This window comes from Caretta caretta, chromosome 2 (assembly GCF_965140235.1).
Source record: "Caretta caretta isolate rCarCar2 chromosome 2, rCarCar1.hap1, whole genome shotgun sequence".
Taxonomy (NCBI): domain Eukaryota; kingdom Metazoa; phylum Chordata; order Testudines; family Cheloniidae; genus Caretta; species Caretta caretta.
This window is the reverse complement of record NC_134207.1, coordinates 160,747,397-160,767,507: the sequence shown is the minus strand read 5'-3', so window position 1 is coordinate 160,767,507 and position 20,111 is coordinate 160,747,397. Positions and strand designations below refer to the sequence as shown.

The 20,111-nt window shown below is 38.9% G+C and overlaps 1 protein-coding gene across 5 annotated transcripts in view; it reads right to left on the bottom strand.

The window, feature by feature from the left end:
* EPB41L4B (erythrocyte membrane protein band 4.1 like 4B) overlaps positions 1–20,111 on the bottom strand; it is a 256,800-nt gene that overhangs the window by 147,929 nt on the left and 88,760 nt on the right. For all 5 annotated transcript variants that reach the window (XM_048839325.2, XM_048839326.2, XM_048839328.2 and 2 more), the window contains exon 2: positions 17,760–17,864. In XM_048839325.2, the coding sequence (XP_048695282.2) occupies positions 17,760–17,864 (105 nt within the window). The remainder of the gene's footprint in view (positions 1–17,759; positions 17,865–20,111) is intronic.

Here is a 20,111-nt window from a genome sequence, read left to right as displayed (position 1 = left end):
TGCAGAATGAAAAAGAAATAGAATGATTATTCTAAATGTGCTTTTAGTTGCCCAGAGCTCGCCTGGACTCCCTTGGGAGAAGTTACCAAGGAAGCCACCTCTTTACAAATTTGAGAACCACCACCATAGTGAAAATAAAATGTTATAATTTTTATACAAATATATTACATAGCTGTAAACTAATATACACAAAATCAATTATTTATCTCTCATCCAGCAAATATACATTCACAAGAAATCAGCTAGTAATCATTTCAAGTTTCTGAGAAGAAACAAAATTATTCAAGCTTTGCTCTTTTGATTGAAATTATGCAATTAGAACTTTTGTTTTTTTGTTCTAGAGAAGAGGAACATTTTACTTCAATGAACACATTAGTCAGCAAAATATATCCCCAGCTATATTTATAGGAGCATTATCCACATTTATCAGTATTGTCATTTCAAGTTAAATACAGGATGTACATACAATTCCATTTTCTTAAGGATTTCTAATATACAAGTTCAGTTCTATGACTGTTTGGAGTTCATCTAGACTAAAAAAGCGTATACCGAAGCCCTTACAAAAATTTAAGATGACAATTTAGTGTTACACTTACCCAAACATGGAATACTACTCTTCAGTGTTTGATTTCTAAACTAAAAAGTAAAAAAAAATCCATCTTTTCACTTTTTTATTCACCTTCCAACTGTGCTGAGAAAGCTGCAGTACTCTTTTTTGAATTATCTTCATTGTGTGTACAGTAATTCCTTACTTAACGTCCTCCCGCTTAAAGCTGTTTCAAAGTTACGTCGCTGCTCCATTAGGGAACATGCTCATTTAAAGGTCTGCAATGCTCCCTTATAACAATTTGGCTGCCTGCTCTGTACACTGCATGTAAGATTTTGTGGAAAAGCAGCGACTTTGCAAGAGAGCATTGCACTGCGTCTCCACTCCTCCCTCTCACTCCCAGAAAGTCCTAAGCGCTGCCAAACAGGTACGGGGAAGGAACGGGGATGTTGCGTGCTCCGGAGAGGAGACGGAGCGGGGGTGGGAAGAGGTGGGCCTGGAGCATTCCCCAGCAAAGTCAGTGCCTGTTCTTCTCTGGGTAAGCTGCCACAAAGGTGCTTCCTAGCGTCCTTGCCTACAGCGGGCTGTGCCTGTGTGGGGTAAGTCGGGGCACTTCCCAACCACAATACTGTACAGTATATAATGCCTTTTGTCTGTCCCAAAAAAATTTCCTTGGAACCTAACCCCCTGCATTTACATTAAATCTTATGGGAAAATTGGATTTGTATAACATCGTTTCACTTAAAGTTGCATTTCTCAGGAACATAACTACAACGTTAAGTGAGGAGTTACTGTATTGTAAATGATTAACACGTTTTAGAATGTCTGCACGTGGTATTCTGCTAAACATCCATAACACTGCAAATTACCAATTCATCTGTCACATGTACATAATTTTACAAAAACTAGCAATTTTTAAGAAATGTTGAAGAATCTAATAAGTAGCAAAATAGACCATTACATGAGATTCTAGCTTCAACAGCTAATGTACATTTGTAACCTTTCATTCCTGCTACTTATACAGTACAGTCATAAATGTAGGATTCTCCAGGGGACAACAAACAGCAAGCACTGGGCATCATTTTACATTCACTCCTTTGAGAAGCAAACTCAGATGCAAGAGGGGTCCATTATACCATTATTCAGCACTGTCCAAAATAGGGGGCGAGTGTAGCCTTTGTAGATTCATGAACGGCTATCAACTTAACCCCAGCTGTTTTGGACAGCTTCTGCAAAAACTGGGCTAAAATCCACCATAGTCAATGTCTGGATGTTTCTCCACAGTAGTGTTAGTTTTCTTACAGGCCCTCTGAACCCAAGTAATAACCCTTATCACCCTACTCCTCCCCATAAGCTGCAGTTGTCTGGATGGCTGAGGTGGCCAGGAACACTGAAAGTGTGTCAAGAAAAAACAACATAGGCTTCTGCTGCCATAAAAACTGGGAGCACACCAGCTCAGAAGCCAGACTTCCATATGCCCATGGAATGCAGGCCCTAGCCTCTAAACAAAAAATCAGATGCTCCTATTATTGACAGCCAGCCAGACGAATGGCTTAAAAACGGAAGTGAAGACTTCATGGCATCCTTGCCAAGAACCAAACATTACTTGGCTATGTTACAAGCTATTGACTGGAACCCATAATCACTATCCCTGACTAAGAATGTGAACACAAAAGGGTGAATTCCAGAAGTCTTAGTATGAAGCTGCCTGGAGTTGGGGGACTCCACAAGAACTCTTTTTGATAACTTCTGCAGATGCGCTGCCTCGTTTGAAAAGCTGGAGCTCAGGCTAATGGACTTCAAGTTGTGAGGGTCCAAGTGCATCAAGGAACCACTGCTTAGAAGGGGTCCTTTCAGGATGATACAAGAGTAGAAATTAGGTAGTCTTCTTTTCCTACCACACTACAGTCCACTACTCCAATTTGGACTCTGAGCAAGTTATTAGTGCCCTTGAAAGGTCAGAAAGATTAATCGCAAAAAGAAAAGGAGTACTTGTGGCACCTTAGAGACTAACCAATTTATTTGAGCATAATTCAGTTATGAAATTTATTTTTCTACATGAAGTTCAATAATAATTTTTTTATTTTTATACATTGAATGTTCAAGGCAAAGAAAAATGGCTACCTGCATTTTGACAGTTATTTGAGACATCATTGTCTTGATGTCTTTTATTAGTCTTCATCAAGGTGTGTGTAATATGGCAGTAACCATGGTAGGCCTGATTCACCACTGCATTACACTGGTGTAAAAGTGAAGCAACTTAATGGACATCACCAACTGAGAATGTTTGCAATGGAGTTACACTTGGTTTCTATACCAGCGTAACAATGGTGAATCAGGGCCAATGTTTTTAGTTTTTAAGGACCTGGTTGGAATTCATAGCAATATTATTTCCAAGGTCATTGCAGAAATGAAATCATTATTATACCAGATCATTTCCATTGGCGAGAAAACTTGCTAGATTTTGTTTGAAGGATATATTTATTAAACAACAGAATGTTAGATTTATCCCAAATGATTTCTATTTTTGTCCTTTTTGTTTCACAAAACTGATGCAAAAATGAATTAGGACAATTTCCAGTTACTTCTCTGTTTATTTAATCACTTTCTATCTCCTTGAAGGAAAGTACTGTGAGTAATTCCTCAATAATGGTAACAGCCAATATTTTCCCAAAATAGAACAGCCATATAAGGTAAGAGATGCATTTATGTCAAGATACAGCCAATAAACTGTACCTACTGGAACACTCCAAGGATGACTGCAACTGCCAACTGAAGACTGAAGTTGGTACAACTGCACCAGCATGCCTCTTAAGCAATACAGGCTGACAAATACACCACACACCTGTGCTTTGAAAACTCCATTGGCTCCCCATTTGCTTCATAAAAGAATTCAAAGTCCTGGTCTTGAGCTACAAAGCCCTCAAAGGTGACCTGCAAAGGAAAAAAATTGGGTTTGACCCTTTTTTGTTACTTGTTTTGCTGCTTTATTATGCATAAAGAAGACCTGCAAAATGTTTTGTCCCTGCTTGTTTTCAACCTTCAGAATGTCCTGAATGGCAAGTCTGGTTTTGCTGGAAGACTTATTGGAAGTGTCAAGAGATACCATCTACAAACTCTCTCAGCCATTAACTGGTGGGGGGCACTGAACCGCTGTCAAATACATTTTCTTCCTAAGGTTTGTTAAGCGTTAACATGAACAAAAAGCAAAGAGCTTTAAATCAACAATCTGAACCAATAACACTTCCCTCTCAATAAGGTTTTGTTTGAGTGGTATCTCTGGTACCCTAATCCTACCAGTTCTTCCAAGATAGACAAGATCTGAATTTCTAAGGTAAAAACACAAGCAAGGAAAATACCAAAATAATTTTTCAAGGCAAAAAATATCCAATGAAAACATGGTCATGCCTTCTTTATACAGTATAAAGTTTTAAAAAAGAAATAAGAGCACAAACCCTTTTTCTTCTCTTCTGAAGGTCACCTTTAATAATAATTAGGGTACTGAACAGAATTGGGGCCACATTGTTATATGGACTTTACAAATATATAAGTGAGTGATGACTACACTCCCAAAAATTTACATAGAATAGAATCTGGTTTCCCTATGGTACACATCATATTCTATGACCTCACCAAGACAGTTATGTTCCATATGGATGATGCAGCTGCAAAGACCCAGAGAAGAGATATTAGATGCTATCTGTCAGAAAGGTAAGATTAGATCAGAACAGAGTCTCGGGTTCAAACACAAGACATACCTGTTTTAAGAAAGTTTTAACCCAACTGTAAATCAACAGTGTTTACATACCCACAGACTATATGTGGATGTTTCACGTAATGAGTATGCTAATACTCCCCTCTACACAGGACAGGTTGACTTATCCATATTTATTTTACAAGTCTGCAACATGTGTTAGAACGCTAAAATTAGCAACTAAGATCTGGATTGGGTTGCAATAATTTTCTATCCAAAAAGTTTTAAAAATGTGGAGAAATGAGAAGATGTGTAACAGATGAAGTGAGGTTTGAAATACAGAGTACTAAAACTTCTGCATAGAAGGCAAGTTTGAACTGAGAGTGGTGACCTATAATAGCAGGGGATTCTCTAACTGCAAGTGCTAGCGCGAAGAAAGATGATAGGTCCCATTAATGTATATTTTAGCTAAGGGATTACAATATGATAAGAGGTAACTGAACGAATTTAGGGCAGAATCCAGACCTTTCAAAGTACAAAATAAACAATTCCACTCCACCTGGTTAACTTCCTGTCAACATCCAGTGGAAGCACTGCAGTGGAAAGAAGTTACGAGCTTTACCATCATTATGTTACACATGGCTCTAATGTCTGTTGACCAAATATTTTAAGACAGGAAGCTTTACTAAGAGAAGTTTAAGGGACAGGGTTTTCCCTTTTTGGAATGAAATGCTAGGATGTTGTGGGGAAAAATAAGTAAGATAGTAAGGGAAGAATAGCTGTGAAGTTTCAGTAAAAGTATCATCATTGTGCCTGTGACTGAAGGTGATATGTCAGATTTGCCCATTTCACTGAACAATACTGTTTATATTTGAATGCTGTAAAATAGTCTATTAAGAACCCATCAGCATTGGAGTTTCTCTTAACATTTTCACTACCATTTATTCTTCATCCTACATGAAAGAATGAACTAGCATAATATGAACACACATCACCTCTTCTCAACAGCTAAGGATGGAAAAATAGCCTTCCTCGCTTCATCTTAGACATGTTGCCAATGTTGCTGTGTAGTGATAAAATATTCATTTCTTTGTATTTGATAAGAATAATGTATTTGTTTATATGGACAATATAAGATTTATGATGTCCTTAAGTATTCGTTTCCATGTTTACCTGGGTTTGGTAAACATGATTGACAAACAATTGAACAGTCAATTGACCTCCTATATTTGAACACACAGTCAATTATTGTCAAAAATTCCAGCAAGAATGTCCTGATGGAAGTGGCAGCTTACCTTTTTGATTGCATTATGGCTCCATTCTTTCAGTTTTTAGAAAGTCATTTCACTGTGCTTTGCATTTCTCTGAGTTAAAATAACTCAGTTAAAGAATTAGTTTTTTATAATTAGGTATAAGTATCTAAGGCTAAGCCTTTTGGAGAGCACAGAGACTTAGGGCTTGTCTTCATTACGATCAATGCAGTGGTGCCGATTTAGCGCACCTGGTGAAGATACATTATGTTGATGGGAAAGTGCTCTTCCATCGACATAATTACTCCTCCTCAATGAGGACACAGTGCGGTGCAGACACTGCTTTAAGTCGAGGTAAGTTACATCACACAGGGGCGTGGTTTTTTCACACCCCTGAGCGATGTAACTTATCTCTTAAGTGGTAGCGTAGACAAGGCCTTACTTTTTTTTGTTACTTACTGTTCTAATGAATTAATGGTTTAGCAAATTTTATCGTTTTTTACATTATTTGACAATATTTGACAGGTAAATTGACCATTATTTTTGATTCAGTCAACATCTATATTCCCCTTAGTATAGGAATTCTCAAATCTTTTCATAGTGCTGGCCACTTTTTAATAGAGACTATCTCCCTGCTCATTCATGATCTTTTAACATTCTTCTGGCAACTGCGGCTATTGATCACATGGAAAAATGAAGTTAGGAAAATATTTAACATTTTTAGCTTTCTTATAATGAGAAAGTGGCTCATTTAGTGGCTGTAAACAAGGAGCAGAGTTGGCACTATATAATCAAATAGTTGCCAATGGACTATCAGCAAAACCACCAAAATGTATCCCCAAAGAGGAAGCCCCAAGAAGAAGGATAGTGAATCCCTTATCCTACAGGGAGGAGTTGAGAGACAAGGGCAGGAGGACACCAGTGGGAAAATTTCTCCAGTGAGGCTAGGGACTGCTTGGCACATCTCTCTGGCTCAGGGGAAATTGGCAACCTGAAGCCTTGGAACAACAGTGAGCTGGAGCTGAACGTACTTGATGTCCAAGTAAAGCCCCCACTTCCAGCCAATACTCCCCAACCCTCCACCAAAAAAACCCAAACAAACGAGGAGTACTTATGACACCTTAGAGGCTAACAATTTTATTTGGGCATAAGCTTTCATGGGCTAAAACCCACTTCATCGGATGCATGCAGTGGAAAATGTAGTAGGAAGATATATACACACAGAGAACATGAAAAAATGGGTGTTGGCATACCAACTGTAACAAGACCAATTAATTAAGATGGGCTATTATCAGCAGAAGAAAAAAAACCTTTTGTAATGATAATCTCACTCAGGCCCCCTTCTCTTCACCCTCAACACATACATACCACTTACATTCCAGCCACCCTCAGCCCAATCTCATTAGAGAAAGGCAGGAAGGGGTTTTCCCGCCTTGGGAATCTGATAGCAATTTTTTCCTCCATTCTGCGTCAGGACAAAACTGAGACCTTCCAAATGTTTTGTTTGGTTTCTTTGTGAGAGAGATACACTGACTGACTTAGACTGACTCTCTCACTTACCTCAGAATAGCCAATAGCGTGTTTGCTAGGGCAACTCTCTGGGATGTGGGAGAGCCAGCTTTAAGTCCCTACTCTGAATCAGGCAGACTAAGGACTTGAACCTAGGACTCCAACCTCCCAGGTGAGCACCCTGACCATCAAAGCTAGTCTAGGCTGGGTATCTCTCTGGTTTTGAGCAAAAATACCATCCAAGACCTGACAAACAGTTTCCACAAAAAAGTTTTACTGAAATTGGTATGTTCCTGCAAAAAGTTTTGGGTTTTACAAATTGGTGTTTTCCAAAGAAAAAACATTTAATTGAAAAATCCCTGACCAGGTCTAAACCTCCCACCTAGACTCCCCCAGCCAAACGGTCTACTCTTCTAATTTGCCACATTAAGATCTCCACCAGCCAAATCCAAAGTTTATTTTACTAGGAGTTCATAAATACTCAAGTTAAGCTTACATGGCCTAAAATAAATGTGCACAAAATGGAGCATGCGATACTTCAAACATTAGTTTTTTAAACCAATCGAGTTTGCGAACTACTGTTCTGGAAATCTGAAAAACAGGAGGCTTCTATCACTTGAGCTGAAGATCTCAGCTATTGGTCACTTACAGAAAGACCCTGATTTTCTTCCTAACTAGCAGTCAGCCAACAGACTGACAAAAACATATACTGCCAGATCTGGTGCCCTCTGAAATTAAAGGCAGAAAGATCTCAGTGACATCAAAGAAAGCAGGATTAGGTCCATAACTCCCACTGAAATCACTTGGCCATAAACTATCTACAACACAAACTGTTAAAAGCTTTACTTAATTTGAACTTATTTACTTCAAAGGTAGCCAGTGTACATGCTTTCCAGGAGATTTAACAGCATGGAAAGTTTGAAAAGCTCATAACAAGCTGTTCCTTAGCAAGGGGAAGACAAGGAAACAAAGTTGATCTTTCAGATCAGGGTAACTTTTTCTTCTAATAACCTGTAAATCCTGAACCATTTGATTAATTCAATTTTCTTGTTTATATTCTTGGTAATTTTTTCAAGCAATAGTGATAAGAAGGACTAAAATAAGGTTTTTTTAAGAGAAGCTGATTACAACCTTAACTAGCAAAAAGGTTACTGTCTCTCCATAATACAGGAGTGTTTTCTAAGGATTATTTTAAGGTTTGCTTTTTTATTTAAAAAGTGTTACTTAAGTGTTCAGACATCTTTGGGCATGAGCACTAAAACAAACATAGGTTTCAGAGGAACAGCCGTGTTAGTCTGTATTCGCAAAAAGAAAAGGAGTACTTGTGGCACCTTAGAGACTAACCAATTTATTTGAGCATGAGCTTTCGTGAGCCACAGCTCACTTTATGAATCTTATACATATTTTATTAATTGTTATGCCATCTAAGGTTATTATTCTATAATATTTCATATAAAAATGCTAACCAAAGTGCTGAGAGTGTTGTTCACCATTAAAATACAGGAATGAACCACAATTACAAACTTACAATATAAAAGCCAAACTTGAAAGCAACATACACTTATACTTCTGTCATTCTCATATAACACCTAAATATTTTACACTGAAAATAGTTTTAAAAAAAGGGGGGGGGGGGAAAACCTGGCTATTCATATTGAATTCCTTTCATATGTATCACATGCTACTGTCTGACCTAAATGATAGAGCTTCACAGGTGTAAGTTTGAGTCACAAGTTTCTGCTAAGCAGAATTAAAGGGTTAAGGCATCAGGTGGAGTTTTGTCCATAAAACATAGCTTCCCCTAAGGCAAGGGATCTCAACTGGGGGTTGCGAGCTTATTACATAGGGGGTCATGAGCTGTCAGCCTCCACCTCAAAGCCGTTTTGCCTCCAGCATTTATAATGGTGTTAAATATATAAAAAAGTGTTTTTAATTTATAAGGGGTGGGGGAGGAGTCACACTCAGAGGCTTACTGTGTGAAACGGGTCAGCAGTACAAAATTTGAGAACCATTGCCCTAAAGCATGCTGCTGCAAGCTGAATCTGAGCCTGGAAAACCACATTGAAGAACTGTGTGCAACAGACAGCCTTCCTCCTCTTATTCCCCCTGCAGTTACTCCACATCTCAAAAGGAAAAGAAAATTGTGCACAACAATTTGCCCACTGTAGCACAAACCTCAGACTTTTTGTTGTACAGCTCCTGTGCTGGTGACTGGCTGATGCCACTCCAGATCAACTTCAGTAATAAATAACAATCTTTAATTTCTAGGCATCCATGCCTGAAGGCTTCTGGCATCTTCACAAAAATAAGCTAAACAATTTACAATAAATAGGCAATATGCCTGATTAAATCCCAGAGTGGGAAGAGACTGAAAAATTTCCAGCAATGCCCACCACACATAGGAGAAAATCTTGAGCCTAGCCATGTTGGGTACTATTGTTTTTGTGTATTTAAAAGGGGTGTGTGTGTGTGTGTGTGTGTGTGAATGAAGTATCCTGGGGGAAAAGAATTTCTTAGTCATAAGTCCTCAGAATTTAGGAGCCTGCTTCTCCACCACCTCTCAAGATTCTACTATGGTATTATCATAAGCCCTTCAGGTAAACAGCCCATATTCTTTCTAAAAGATTAAAAACGACTATGGACTAGAATAGTCTGGGAATTTTTAATGTGTTGAAGCCTTTCATGTATAGTTCGCTGGTAAAATCCAGCCCTAGGCAGAGGTAACTGAAAGTAGTTATTCATGAGACACATGATGAGTAGCTACATGAAGCCAGCCAATTACCTCAGTCTCGTTTTTAGTTAATGGGTGTCCATATCACCATTGCAATTAGCCTCAGCACTGAGGGCAAGGAGACATTTATTATTTGTATTACAATAGCACTGAGAGGTCTGAACTGAGATTGGGGCCCCACTGTGCTGCATGCCACACATTCACATAGTTAGGGACAGGTCCTGCCCCAAAGAGCTTACACCACAGACAGACGGACAAAATGTAGGTGAACAGAAGCATTACTCTCACCTTTTTATAAATGGGGAATTTAGTCACAGACAGATTACCGGTAAGTGATTTGCCCAATGTGAAACAGTAAGTCTATAGCAGAGTCAGCAACAGAATCTGTTGTATCATCAAAATATTTACTAGTTTTCTACTCCATCCCTCCTAAAAATTAATATATTTAAGGTGGTCTCCGACTGTGCTCCAAACATCCCTATTTATAGCATTCAGCACTAGCTGGGAGTGTTATGCTCTCAGGAAAGACATTAGCTGGACTAACAACTGCTTTGAGTTGCTACTCACTCACCATCTCTCAAACATTTGGCAGTTTAAAAGGAAACATAAAAGCAATACCATAAAACTCTGAATGATTGAAACAGGGGGAAAAAAACCTTACTGATTAAAAATGCTTTTCTCATTACCATTTAACTTATTTAAATTCAAGTTACTGTATGGTTTGAGCAAACTGGCAAGCTTTAGGGAAAAACAAGATACCCTGCAAGAGGAAAGTCTGAAGAGACTGGCCCTTCCTTTTGAAGCTTTATGATCATCTTTTAACCACTCAGTACTTATCTTGGAGTCTGAGCTCACACTGGCCCATGTGGCCTGGAACAGGGAATGGAGTGGATTTGCACACCAGGGAAGGTGCAGATCTGTCATTCCACATTCTTCACAAATTTCCATATGTCCACAACATTTCCGTGCCCTGACCCAAGACACATTAAAATAAATGAAAAGGTTCCAATGGTCTTCAGTGGGTATTGGATCAGGCCCTGACTTTATCCATAGCGTATGCTGTGGACAGAGAATAAGAGCAGTCAGGAGCTGGCCTTTCCCGCCCATGCAAGCCCCCAAACTCCAGTGTGCAGAAGTCACTTTGGTTGAATATTCCTGCCTTTTGTGTGTATCTCTAGTTACTCCTACTTGAGCCACGTGGAGATAACTGGGCTGTCACCTACTTTGGTGCACCTTCCCCAAAGATGCAAATTCCCTGGTTTCAGTCAATGCAGCACTTGGTTATTGATGCTTTCTTCTTGTTGTTATTAAAGACTGTGTTGTATGTGATAGCGTCTTATGTATTCTCTAATCCTCAGAATTGCCCTTTTCTTACTTCTTACACCTTAGAAAGTAAAACAAATGCTTTTCTGAGTTTCTTTTAGCACATTTCCAGTGAGGCCGCCCAGCCCATCTCGTTGCCCCTCCCAGTAAATACCTTGCAGTGAATGAATTAAACATCAGTCTAGGACTGTCAATAATAACAGGAAGTTAGAGGATTTCTCAGAAAGAGGAATAAAAGGGATCAAATTGATATTTTAGTACATGCTCCTTTTAATCTCATCTCCTGCTCCTACACATCCCTGTCCTTTAAAATTATATGAATGAAAGAAAAAGAACATATCACCTAACATAAGAACGGCCCAACTGGGTTAGACCAAAGGTCCATCTAGCCCAGTATCCTGTCTTCTGACAGTGGCCAGTGCCAGGTGCCCCAAAGAGAATGAACAGAACAGGTAATCATCAAGTGATCCATCCCCTGTTGCTCATTGGCTTTTGGCAAACAGAGGCTACACCATTCCTGCCCATGCTGGCTAATAGCCATTGATGGACCTATCCTCCATGAATTTATCTAGTTCTTTTTTGAACCCTGTTATGGTCTTGGCCTTCACAACATCCTCTGGCAAGGAGTTCCACAGGTTGACTGTGCATTCTGTGAAAAAAATACTTCCTTTTATTTGTTTTAAAACCTGCTGCCTATTAATTTCATTTGGTGACCCCCCCCGTTCTTGTGTTATGATAAGTAGTAAACACCACTTCCTTATCTACTTTCTCTACACCAGTCATGATTTTATAGTCCTCAATCATATCTCCCCTTAGCAGTCTCTTTTCCAAGCTGAAAAGTCCCAGTCTTATTAATCTCTCCTCATACGGAAGCCGTTCCAAACCCCAATAATTTTTGTTGCCATTTTCTGGACCCTTTCCAATATATCTTTTTTTAGATGGGGCGACCACATCTGCACACAGTATTCAAGATGTGGGTGTACCATGGATTTATAGAGGCAACGTGATATTTTATGTCTTATTATCTATCCCTTTCCTAATGATTCCCAGCATTCTGTTCGATTTTTTGACTGCCGCTGCACATTGAGCGGATGTTTTCAGAGAGCTATCCACAATGAATCCAACTAAGATCTCTTTCTTGAGTGGTAACAGCTAATTTAGACCCCATCATTTTATATCTATAGTTGGGATTATGCTTTCTAATGTGTATTACTTTGTATTTAACATGAAATTTCATCTGCCATTTTGTTGCCCAGCCACCCAGTTTTGAGAGATCCTTTTGTAGCTCTTTGCAGTCTGCCTAGGTCTTAACTATCTTTAGTAATTTTGTATCATCTGCAAATTTTGCATCTGCTAATTTTGCCACCTCACTGTTTAACCCTTTTTCCAGATCATTTATGAATATGTTGAACAGGTCTGGTCCCAGAACAGACCCATGGGGGACACCACTATTTACCTCTCTCCATTCTGAAAACTGACCAGTTATACCTACCCTTTGTTTCTTTCAACATAAGAACCAGTTACCAATCCATAAGAGGACCTTCCCTTTTATCCCATAAGTTACTTTTGGGAACAGAAGCAAAATTACAGAATAAATCACACTAGACTCCACACTAATCAAATACTAGTACTGCTTCTGTTTGGACACATGATAAGAAATGGAAACAAACAAGGGTACAAATGTTTTGCCAGCACACACAGGACACTTTTCAGACAAGGTGTGGGACTGTATTCTTTTTCTCTGGAGGCTGGGAGGACTGTTACCCCTCACAAAAACAGCTGGCAATCACAGGTAACAACAGAAAAAGAGTGTTTGGGAACAAGCAGTAAGGAAATTATAAACCTCAACAAAAGGTAGGTCAAGTTTAGTAACAGGTGGACCTCAAATAAGTTTGATTTGGATACCTAACAATTTATCCAAATCAACCACTATAGACTGTATATTCCACACAATCAATTACTGCCTTCCAATTGGAACAACCCAGGTGCTAATAGTGTCTTGTATGATTTGCTACTTCCACTTCTAGGCTCAATGAAAGACAAGAATTGAGAATTAAAGGGAAAAAACCCCACCCTCACATTTTCAAACACTCAAAAAATTGTTAGCTTAATATTTTGTGCAAATCAGTTCATACATTTCCTATTGTAGCAGGAATTTGCATTCATCTAAGGCTCAATTTCTTTGCTTTGGAGATGCAGTAGTTCTTTGGAATTTAGTCTTATTTGGGGTTAGCTGAACAATGGAAAACTCACGAAAGAACACGGACAGTTTCTTCAATTTCTACCCATTGCTTTTACCTCTCACAAACAAGAACAATTACAGAGTAGCAGCATATTGCTTTTTATTCAGAAAGAGAGAGGAAAAGATTTGGGGAGCTTTAGAATACTACAGGACTTAGTTGTTAGACTCTTCTTTGAATATGTGAGGTACAACAAGTATTGCAGTTGGACTACAACTGAAATAGATATAAAGGACCAAGTCTTAGGAGTTTTGCCACTGAGTTCTGTAGGAATAAGATATAGCACAAAGCCATCAGAGTTTGGCTAGAATAGAATTTAGTTTTATTTTGTAACGGTCATGATCACCCTGCAAGTTGTGAAGTAGAGATTTATTTCTGGATGATAAAATAGCCTTTAGAAAGTTTAAAGTTTTCTGTCTCACAAACCAACACCTTCCTCTACCATCAAATTTTCCCACAAGGTAGTAGAGGATTTTTTGTTAGTTTGTTTTTTGTGTTTAAATATACTTATTTTCACCTCTAGAGCTAGAATCGGAAAGTGAAGACGATGGGACAAAGCCTTGCTTTGGAATAAAGGAAATACATACTTTTAATAAATATATTGGAATTGTAAGATATTTATTTATATGGATTTTTCCAAACTGTATTGGCATAAAGTGATGCCAAGTCAATTTAACAGATTTGTTTAAGGGCATTTCCTGTTGTAATTTTATGAACTGTGCTGCAAATAGTCTTATTCCTTAAAACGGCTTTTATGATAAAAAAGGCTGGATAGGTAAATAAAATGCAGGAATGGCTATTCTGCCAAAAATATCATTTATTTAGGCCAGCAGTATTCTAATAACAATAATTAAAATAATTAATTCATAGTTGCCGGCAGCACCTGCTGGCCAGACTCTCCAGTTTTACAAGACAGACAGTGAGGTTTTCGGTCCCAGCCAAAGTTCTGGAACTGTGAAAGCAAACTGCTCCTGAGGTGTCGCTGTCCTTAGAGCACAGCATTCTGTGCTCTCTCCTGACTGATCAGGAGCTGTGACAGGCGCTTTCTGAGCTGGCTTAAAGCTGCTTGCCACTTGAGATACAGTCGAGAGTCTTAGCCTCAAAGAGTTTACAATCTCAAACCTCCAATCCTGCAACTGACTTTGTGGGCAGGCTCTGCACAGATGCAGCGGTGCACACACGCAATACTTCTTGAGAGATGGAGGCTCAAGTTACACTCAAAGTAAAGCAAGCTGGGATGAGCAAGCAAGAAGAAGGAGGGTTAAGGCCAGAAGCCAGAACAAGGGGAAAGGAACTGAGGCAAGGATTGGGAAATGGTAGGTGGTAGAAGGGTAATAATGTAGCCTTTGCTAAATAAAACCGTGCAATTGATCAGTTAAATAGAGTACCAAGATCACATGCTGTATACAAATGGAAAGTATCTGGAAATTAAATGTGGTGGATAAATCAAAAGGTTAAGTTAGAGTGATTGGAGTGAGGTTATGTCACATGCAAACAAATGAGAACCATGATGATGTTGCAACCTGACTGCTGAAGTAAAGGAAAAGAGACTGGGTATTAACAGTCAGAGTGTCTAAGAGGGGTTCCTACTAGCAGCTGCAGGTTCATGCCAGCACATGAGATGCAGTTACAACCCTGGATGAGCTTCCTCTGCTGGACACTCACCAGGCTACTGTACTGAACCGAAACCTTAGGTCCCACATACTCTTGGCTTGGTGGGGATGGGCAGAGTTTAGGTCCTGCCTCTGGGCCTCTAGGCCCACACTCTAGCTGCAGACCCTGAATCTGATATCCCTCTTGTCAATGGGGACCATGAACTGCCTAAACCCTGAAACTAGTGCCTGGTTTCCCAAGCATCCCCACTAGGTATTAAATACTCCCTGAGTTCCAGTCAAGCTGTTGAAGGAAATGGGAAGCCAGAAGGTCTTCAGGCATTACATCATAGCAAGTTACAGAGACTCTGCTAAGGTATTTCTAAACACACATACACACTACTCTTAGCACAAGGAATAGTCAGATTGTCTGTTCAGGGGTCCAGGAGTCTCCTCTTCCTCCTGCTCAGCCTTGTCTTCGGTTCTAGTCTGCTTCCCTCTCTCCCCTTCTCCTTGCTGGAGTGAGTTGTTTTTATAAAGTTGCTGTTCCCTTTGGTGACCATCCTGAGCTGCTTCAAGACCCAAAAGGTAGCTTTTCTTTGAAATTCTGCTCCTGTTGCTTGGGCCATTTCCTTCCCCTGCTGTGCTCTGTGCCTCCATGAACTGCAGCTACAGTCTCCTGCCAGCTGTGCTATGAAGGAGCACAGTGACCTCATATTACACAAACGTCCATGCTTAGGGCAAATTGGGCAGTGTGTACTCTATAGGGGCAAAAGGCAGCCAGTTGTGTCCGTGACAGAAGGGAGCATGCACCCAGACAGATGGGCCTAGCCCATATGCTTTCTCACCCAATGGCAGGTGGAACACAGAATGGAAATTATTTGGGATTACAGATGAAAGAGCTATAGATGTAGTAAAGTAGGGAACAGATGAGGAGACTAACAGGGAAGAGAACAGACACTGGAGAAAGTAGGAGGAAAAAAAAGTCTGCACGGTCAAAGGATAATTTTTCATTTAAGTTGAAGATTGGGTTCAAGATTCGTAGAGGTAGCTTTTTTAAAACTTTATTTACATACATACCTGTAGAACTGATCCAGATTTTTCAGGCAAGAAGCTTTCCATTGAAAAATGGCCTTTTCTCAGAAACAAAAAATTACTAAAACTTGATATCATCTGGATTTTGTTTATCCACACAATGTTTTAATACACTTCAAATTGAAATCATTAACATTTTTTGTATACTGAAAATCTGGTTCTCCATGGGGGGGGCGGGCGGGGAGAAGAGGAGAACTATTTTGGGTAAATGGCAACTTTCTATAACCATTTTGAAAACAATTTAAATTTTAAAAAAAAAATCTGAAAAATTATGCCAATATGGAAAAATGGGACCATTTCAAACGCAGCAAACGTGAGACAACTCAGAAATTTTATAAAATTATTTTTCTGATTTTCAACCAGCTCTATTTACAAGCAAAGAAAAGTAGACACTGATTTAGACTCCGTGCTTTTCGTGGAAATATAAACCAAAAGTCAATCTAGAATCCAGTTTTTGCTAATTTTCTAAGATTTTTTCTAGTAATGAACCCACAAGTCTCCAACAGCTGTGACCTAATGACCAGTTTATTTTTAAAAAAATATTCCATATCAAAATAAGCAAATGTTAGCAACTATTGCAACAAGGGAAGAATCACTGTTTGAAACTTGTCAGCTGATAGTTTTGTTTTCTAGAGATCAGTACATACAATTTAATGAAGTACAAGCAAATCTACTAGGAGAAAGTAAGTTTTCTTATAAATAAGACCAGATTTGTTTTTCTTTCTCAAATAGGTCTTCATTTACAACATGCAAGATTCTTTTTCCATGTCATCCTGTTTTAGTACATGTACTGGTTTATCATTGCATTTTGGTGATCTGAGATACTTTGGTTCAGTAACACACTGATCAAATGTAATCATCTTCTGACACAATATTTTTTGCTAGACCATTGCATCTTCTGTTCACTACATAATGAAACTGAGAATTCTGAAAAGGAAAATTCAGAAACTACATTTTACTATACATACACACCAGTACTTCCTCTCATAGGACCCCAGTGTTCTACCTTAATGACATCTTAATGCATCTTTTCCTCCTGTGCGCTATGGAAAATATTTACTTATTTCAGAGAACTCAATTGCAACAGTTTACCTTCCAAGCCATTAAAATCTCATTTGCTACTCAAATGGCCAGCAATGGTAGCAAAATTACAGAGAATAAGGTGGACATGCCTATAGCAAAAAGCAACAAATAGTTTAGTGTATTTTTGCCACAGGACATTAGACTTTTTAAATACTATTTTCCTGCAGTTTCATCAATTTGTAAAATGGGTGAGGTTGTTTTATTTAAAACAGCTAATTTTTACTGCAGACCTAGGAGTCCTGGGATGGGGGTGAGAATTTTGCATCAGGAGTACCACAAGTACAAGATTTTAATATAACTTGCTATTTCCCCATCATGCTAAAGAACAACACAATCTGCAACTCTGGCAGTAGGGGTTATCAGGACCCCTGATTTACTGTAGATTATACTGAGATCAAAGGGGTTTTTTTACCCAGTTTCAGTATCATGGACCTACCAAACATGAAGCCCCCCTTCTCCCACACACAATCAGCACCAAATTGGCCATAAGGGCCTAAATTGTACGAATACAAACAACAACATGAAATGACACATGCCTCACTTCAAATGTTTGGCCCTATTTGTAAGAATTGTTGACCATCACCTCTGTAGTTATTTCAGCATTTAATTCATATATTTCTTATCATTTCCACCAATTATACATTTGTAATTGGCATCATAAATTATTGCAAACATGAAATAAAAGTTGTACATACTGTAACCTGGGAGGCATCCATGAACTGTAGGCCAAAGTAATCAGTTTCCACAAGGTCCAAATGATAGACAATCTGGTCAAACAAATCCAGCCCTTTCGCATTTTTCTGTAATTCAAAAGGAAAAACAAAATACTTTTTTAAAAGGGTTTGGCGGGGAAGGGGGAATGCACACAGACAATTCATTTTAAAAATTGCATGAGAAGTACGCTGGTTAGATGTTAAACAATTCAGCTGAAAGTGCTTTTATTTCCTCCAGTGAATAAGGTATTTCTTAGGTGTTTATCATGATGGTATCTAACACCGAGAAATCGCAAAACATTTACTATTTAGTTTAGTATCAAAACATTTTGCTCCCAGTTCAACTGTAAGAAGTTTTCTACAAGTAGCTACAGAAGCAAAAGGAAAATAATTTCACTGCTAATGCCCTGCAATATGGAGCCAGCATTTTAAACCCCAGGATACCGATTTCTCTATTAAATGCCTGCTTCAGTAATCGTCTGAAGTCTGTTGGCAGCTGCCTGATGTCAACTGCAATTATAAACTGCCGTTGCACTATTCAGGCAGCAAAATAAATTTAAGACAACTTGACTAGTTAAGAGTACTACAACGAAAGATAATGGCATTTGATCGGGTCTTTAAATAATGCTGCTAATTGTTGAACAGCATTTATGGCCTTGACACAAAACAAAACAAAAACCAGAAGTTTTACTAATTTGGCACTCTTATAGGAATGTGTGGGACTGGTAAGGGTGTTGGTAAGGAAGCTTGCAGCGTCACTACTCCTGTGCTGTAGCTGTATGCTTGTACACTTGTTCAAAGGGTAACTCATGAATTTAAGTCATAAGAAAACTTGCACAATTCCAAGTATGTGCTGCTGTCAAGTTCCAACACTGCAAGAAAACTAAGGTGTGGAGGGTGTGGGAATGGGTGGAAGGAAAAGCACAGAAACAAACCAATTTGAAACGCCAACTTTGTTGCTTGGACTTGAGAATATATTTTTTCAAATATTTGGAAAGAATTTCTTTTGAGGAAAATAACCCAGCACAACATGCAACTGAACTGAAGTCTTGTTTTTTTGGGTTTTTTTTAGGTAACGGGCAGCATCATGTCACAATGAGATGCAGACCAATTCCCTAGCCACGGTGCACCTGATTTTCAGATTTAAAGTGCGAATGCATTTCTGTGCCCACAACTGCATACTTACTTTGCATTCATATTACTGCATGCGATTTGTATACAGAGATGGATAGAAGTAACCTACCTACTCATGCATACAAGGAGATTACCATTTTGGGTGCACATTCAACAGTAAGCCCATTATTACTGTTACACACATTTATAAAGGCACTCATTACAATATTATCTTGGCCCACTTGACTTAATTTAGATTAAAACCACCCAAAATGTTGTGAAACAGATACATATCCAACTTTATAATTAAGACTCGAAGTAAATTCTACCATGAGGCAATACATTTAAACTATTAAACTAATTTTATCATCATTCTGTCAGTTTACTAAGCAATATGCCAAAGCTTCTCCCTTTCTCTGTGATATTGCTAAAGTTGCAATCGGTCAGGAAAGGGGCTTAAACAAGAACTCTCTTGTTTTTTTAAGAAAAAAACTGCTAACAAGGCATTTTCCACAAGGGGTCCTCAGCTATGGAATTTACTCTCCCCCTTTGTGGTCTATTCAAGCCATTTTTTTAACCTTCCAAATACAGTATACTGAAAAGCCCACTTTCTTCCATACATGTCAGGGAAGGAACAAGTCAGTAGTATGGATCCATGGCAGTTTCACTGTAAGACTACGGTGCAGTGACTGTGTTACTGAAGGGAGCAGCTGTACTATTTGCATGGGCAGTTTGTAAAGTGAGCAATAGGTTTTTAATTCTCGATCAAATACTGTTCTAAATGAATGTAAAGTACCCAGAGCCTAGGTTGAGTGTTAAATACGACACACAGAACTGCAAAAGCTGGGCACTGCATATAAACAGAGTTACATAATGAATACGTTTGTTTCTGTTCTCTCTTGAACAGCAGGTGTAAGAGCAAGTCAGGCTCTAAGCCCTGGTCTACACTAGGACTTTAGGTCGAATTTAGCAGCGTTAAATCGATGTAAACCTGCACCCGTCCACACAATGAAGCCCTTTATTTCGACTTAAAGGGCTCTTAAAATCGATTTCCTTACTCCACCCCTGACAAGTGGATTAGCGGTTAAATCGACGTTGCCGGCTCAAATTTGGGGTACTGTGGACACAATTCAATGGTATTGGCCTCCGGGAGCTATCCCAGAGTGCTCCATTATGACTGCTCTGGACAGCACACTCAACTCAGATGCACTGGCCAGGTAG